Source organism: Helianthus annuus, chromosome 7, assembly GCF_002127325.2.
Source record: "Helianthus annuus cultivar XRQ/B chromosome 7, HanXRQr2.0-SUNRISE, whole genome shotgun sequence".
In the NCBI taxonomy this organism is placed as follows: Eukaryota; Viridiplantae; Streptophyta; class Magnoliopsida; order Asterales; family Asteraceae; genus Helianthus; species Helianthus annuus.
This window is the reverse complement of record NC_035439.2, coordinates 113,599,247-113,604,355: the sequence shown is the minus strand read 5'-3', so window position 1 is coordinate 113,604,355 and position 5,109 is coordinate 113,599,247. Positions and strand designations below refer to the sequence as shown.

At 36.0% G+C, this 5,109-nt stretch overlaps 1 protein-coding gene across 1 annotated transcript; it reads left to right on the top strand.

The window, feature by feature from the left end:
* The first annotated feature begins 1,042 nt into the window (after positions 1 to 1,042).
* On the top strand, positions 1,043 to 4,578 carry LOC110868232. Its single transcript, XM_022117350.2, has 4 exons — positions 1,043 to 1,984; positions 2,971 to 3,705; positions 3,789 to 3,906; positions 4,098 to 4,578. Exons 1-4 carry the CDS (start codon positions 1,346 to 1,348, stop codon positions 4,343 to 4,345), a joined length of 1,740 nt encoding a protein of 579 aa, XP_021973042.1. The 5' UTR covers positions 1,043 to 1,345; the 3' UTR covers positions 4,346 to 4,578.
* Positions 4,579 to 5,109: the final 531 nt, after the last annotated feature.

Below are 5,109 nucleotides of genomic sequence, written 5' to 3'. Positions count from 1 at the left end.
ATTGATTGTCCAGATAAAAACCATGACTTGAATCATAGTCATGGTGTTTTAAAATCTGGGAATGTTTTGTATTGATTGTCCAGATAAAACACCATGACTTGAATCATAGTCATGGTGTTTTAAAATCTGGGAATGTTTTGTATTGAATCATAGTCATGTTTTGTATTGAACAATGTCTCCAGATAAAACACTATGATTCAAGTCATGGTGTTTTCTGGATTCCAGATAAAACACAATGACTTGAATCATAGTCAATTTATCCAGATGTTTTAAAACACTACGCCATGAATTCTATTACAGTTCTTCTAAACGTAAAACACCACGCCTTGAATCTTATATAAAACATAGAGGCTTCCGATTTAGAAATTGATTATTAATTCCGATTTTTAAGGGAAAAGGAGTGAATGTAGGTGTTTTTGGTTGTGTAGGATACGGTTACCATATTTGAAACATTGAAAAAGACACTATTGCCCTTCATTTTTACATAAGGTCCCTCTAATTAAAACACAATTTACATTTTTATACCCTATTGATCTCAACCATTAGATCAAATATCCAATGGTTTAAAACACTTCTTACCCTTCTTACATTTTAGACAATTTTTACCATATCCCTACCCATGTATTTATATTATTATATATTTATAATTGTACTTATAATTTAAATTAGCTTAACTGTGTTATATGATTTAAAGGAGTATCTACACTTTAATTAACATTAATATTTATCAATAAATAAAAAAAAGTTAATATGTTTTAAGGTTAACTTAAAAAGATAATTAATGTCACGTTAAAATTCATTTTCAAACACATGCCTTAACGATTACGTGTGTTAACAAATGACAAATATTTAATTTAATTCGTATAATTTAATCCATATAATAGATGGTTTTATTTTTTAGTGCAATATGGGTTTAGATTTAGATAAATCGGGTGTGGGGTACAAATAGCCAGCCATTTAAAAGTTACATTGGAGATTAAAACGATCCAACGGTTACCGCTTCTTCTGCCCCCCTTCCCTCAACAACCCCGTTTTCTCTATCCCATTAAAACCGCCACACACCACACGCGCCTTTTCGTTTTCCCGCCCTTTCCTCTTCCCGCCAATTCATTGTTTTTCACCGCCTCTCTCTCTTTCTCTCACACACACAAACTCCGATCGCTGTTCTTCAACCGAAACACCGCCCTAACCAGAGTCAACAACAGGTACGAGCTCTCCGATCGTAAACCCTAGAGCTTCTATAAACATCATCCAGCACTCAAAAGTTCATCAAACAAGGTTATCTAGGGCTACCGTTAGGGCACAGTTCAATAAATTTCTAAAGTCCATCTGTTTAACAGCGGCGATGAAGAGAAGCACCAGATCTTTCGTCCACAAGGTTCTACGATCACGAAAACGCTTGTTTGCTGATCGATACGAGGATGAAGATAAGCGTCTCAGAATTATATCTCTTTCTTTTTTCGATACTCAAGTCAACAAGTTTAATATTTATGATCACAATTTACAAATTAAAAGCCTCGATTTGGAGAAATCGAAGAAAGTGAGTGTAAATGGAACCAATGAGGTTGTTGGAATCGAATTGGTTGATGATAATGCGAGTAGAGTTAGGCGATTCGGAATTGTTTATACAAGGAAACGGAAGCGGTGTGTGTCGGTAGATTCGCGTTTAAAATTCGACGTTTTTGATGAAAGTTGTGGTTTAGCTAAGGTGTATGAGAGGAAAAAGAAGAAGGTTAGAGTTAGTTTGGAGTCTGGTTTTGGTGGAAAATATGTGTTGAAGAAAGGGCCTGGTGTGTTTGCTGTTTTATGTGGTTGTGAAAGTGATGAGAATGGTAGTGGTGTTTATCGGTTTTCGTGTTTTGTGAGCTTGGTGTTGAGGTACTTGAGGCTGGTTGAAGTTTTTTCTTGGAGACAGTTTTCGTCGTTTTTGGAGTTGGAACCGAATTCAAGTGTTTACTTATCGATCGGCAGTCGGTTTGTGCAGGTATGCTGTGTTATTTATACATTTATGTTTACGTTAATAGTTTATTTTAGATGCATTTAGAAGAATGATTTGCTGATGATGTTTATTGCATAGAAGTTATGGTATTTGATGTCAAATGATTATATTGAATTGCAATTTGTACGTGTGTTAGAAACATATGTTAAGTTAAGATGCCAGTTACAGTTAGCTATTGATTTTGTGCAAAAAGGCAAAACTTTATCATGTTACAGAAATTATGTTATCTTAGTGATCATAAAAGTTAAGACTTTGGTTTTAAAAGGCGTATGCGGCTATTAGGATAGTGCTTTAGGGCGTTAAGGCGGGCACCTCATGTACTTCTGTGTCAAAGTTGGTATAAATTGGGGTTTGTAGGAGAATGGTGTTTCAAAAACAACCAAAACGATGAAGAAATAAGCTTTATTTCACAACTAAAAGTTGTGTCTTTCATTTGTTTTACACATCAACCTTTTTATCAAGCAAAACATTTGGCGTTAAGGCGGGCACCTCATGTACTTCTGTGTCAAAGTTGGTCTAAATTGGGGTTTGTAGGAGAATGGTGTTTCAAGAACAACCAAAACGATGAAGAAATTATGAATGTTTTGCTTGATAAAAAGGTTGATGTGTAAAACAAATGAGAGCGACACAACTTTTAGTTGTAAATAAAGCTTATTTGGTTGCACAGACACACATCTTTTTGTGTATGTTACGCACATGCTTCCTTAAACAAAGCATAAGACATTAAGACAGACTTAAGAACGCTACTTTACTGTTTGTAACATTATCTTTTAGCATAGAAATTAAGTTTCTGTTTAACATTTCAAGAAACTGCTAGCAAAATGCAAGAAATTAGTATCAAAACTACAAGCTGGTTTGACTTTACCTTTCTAAGTGAGTATGACTTCAGTTTGGTCATTCTAAGATGATTTTATCTTTAGCGCCTAATTTATGCGGCATTACATTTTATTTTTTGTATTTCCATTTTTCAGGATTCTACTTGCACTACAAGCCATGGGCTCTTCAAAGTATTTGGCTCCATTCATTCTATACCTTCTTTTACTATGAACTTCAATTCACTTCCATTTTGCTTCTTGTATATACACTCAAACTTACATCTGAAACATTCTTTTCTGTCATATTTATCTATAAACCGTCCAACCGATAAAAATGACACAAATTACGATCCCAAAACGTCATCAATTGCTACTCTCAAAAGGGACCCTCCTTTAGTTAAACTTGTGGTAGCTAAAAAGGCTAGATCTGCAAGAAAAAGGATTCCAAGGGTCTCACTTTTCAACAATTTATCGCAAAGAAACGGTTCGGCACATGTAGAAAGTACAGTGCCAGTGCCTGGTGTGAGGGAAATAGTTGGATATGCAGAGGACGATTATGTACCCTTTACGTTACCCGAGTCGTATATAAGTTCAAAAGGCGATGAAGCTTCTAGAACTTTAGAAAAGAGTTGCCCGGTTTATGATATGGATTCTGATGATGAACAATGGTTAAAGAAGCTCAACCATGAGAATGTTTCAGAAGATGTTTTTGAAAAAGTAATTGATGCATTCGAAAGAGGAATCTATTGCAGTCCACATGATTATTCTGAGGCTGCATCAGCCGTTGATCGGTGTTTAGAGCTGGCACCAAAGGAAGTTTTGGAGGACGTGTATAGTTATTGGATGACTAAAAGGAAGAAGAAACGGTCTGCTCTTATTAGAGTTTTTCAGGTAAAATTGTCATCTTTAAAGATTTTATATCATTATGTGTATATGTAAGAAGTGAAAGTCATTAACAAAGAATTTTATGGCAGTGTTATAAGCAGAAAAGAGTCAGACGACGTTTTACAAGTACTGTTCTTCGCAAGAAAAGGTCATTTAGAAGACGTGCGAGCCAACGTTTTGCAGAAAAGCCGTTTGATTTTAAGAAAGGTTTGTCTTTTTTCACTCCTTTCACTCAGATTTGATGCTTTTTAGCCTTAGGGTAGACTTGATGATTTTAAATATTCTAGAAATGCCATTTTTGACCCGTTTAATTTTAAACGGGTTGATTTGGGTCGTGAATTGTTTTCCCTTGGACACTAATTTAAAAATTGACTAATCTTGTTTTGACAAATGAACAGCAATGTTGAATGATGAAAAGTTGTTGGAAGAGTCAAAGGCCTATATCAAAGTGCATGAAGCACAAGAAGCCGCAAAGAGATCAGAAGAGGCATCCATTATTAAAAGGCAACAAGCTCAAGCTCTTATGGAGGCTGCTGATTTGGCAATTTACAGAGCAACGATGGCACTTAGAATTGCAGAAGCTCTAGCAGCCGGTGGCTCAGTTGAGCCACTAACTGGTGCCACTTTTGGTTTTCTTGCGGAGTGACCTGCGACCCTGTGGTCTTGTGTGGTCTAGAATTGTAGACCACATACCATTTTTTCTTCCAGTAACTGAATGGGAAGTATGCAGCCCAGCGGTTGAGTTGAGAAACCGGTTGGTTGATTTTTGTAGAGTTTATTGATTACTTGTAACTGGCTGTATTTATTGTAGAAAACTTTACAAGTGATTATGTGGGTTCGGAGTCTGCTAAATAGTGAATAAAGGGGTCAATATGTCAATTTGTCTAAAGTTACACAATATAATGTGTAATTTCAACAGGCTAGCTTTCTACAATCCATCAAGTCAGCTAGTTAATATTCCATCTCTCCCGGAACACACAAATCACTTTGGCTTTTGTTCATTTAGCTGTGTTAACCTGTTTAGACAAGCGTAATGGTCATGTGGTTTGCAAACCACAAGGGACCCCCCCCCCCCCTCCCCTTTTCATGTGGTTGTCACATTTTGGGTTTTCGAGAGGGACAGAGAAAGTGTGATTGGTTGGGCTATGGCTTAGCCGGTCATATTTTTTTCAATTACAAACCACATACCTCACCACTACTGTATTTTACCCTATTTTCAGGCGTTGATGATGGAGACATCACGTGTTGAAAAAAATACCAAAACATATACCTCATGACTACTTGGGTCTTACAAATTACAACTCGTTTACAGCTAGGCTATAATCTATTGATTGGTGTATTTTACACTTATATGCGTATTAACTATTGTATTATTGCACCGCTATGTTATAAAATACACTTCTCTTTACC

What these genes read in the sequence shown, in the direction of transcription:
- LOC110868232 (XM_022117350.2), top strand. Translation starts at nt 1,346, where the DNA reads ATGAAGAGAAGCACCAGATCTTTCGTCCACAAGGTTCTACGATCACGA. An exon ending in CTCTTATTAGAGTTTTTCAG is followed by an intron (nt 3,706 to 3,788) that starts GTAAAATTGTCA and finishes ATTTTATGGCAG; the next exon opens with TGTTATAAGCAGAAAAGAGT. An exon ending in GCCGTTTGATTTTAAGAAAG is followed by an intron (nt 3,907 to 4,097) that starts GTTTGTCTTTTT and finishes ACAAATGAACAG; the next exon opens with CAATGTTGAATGATGAAAAG.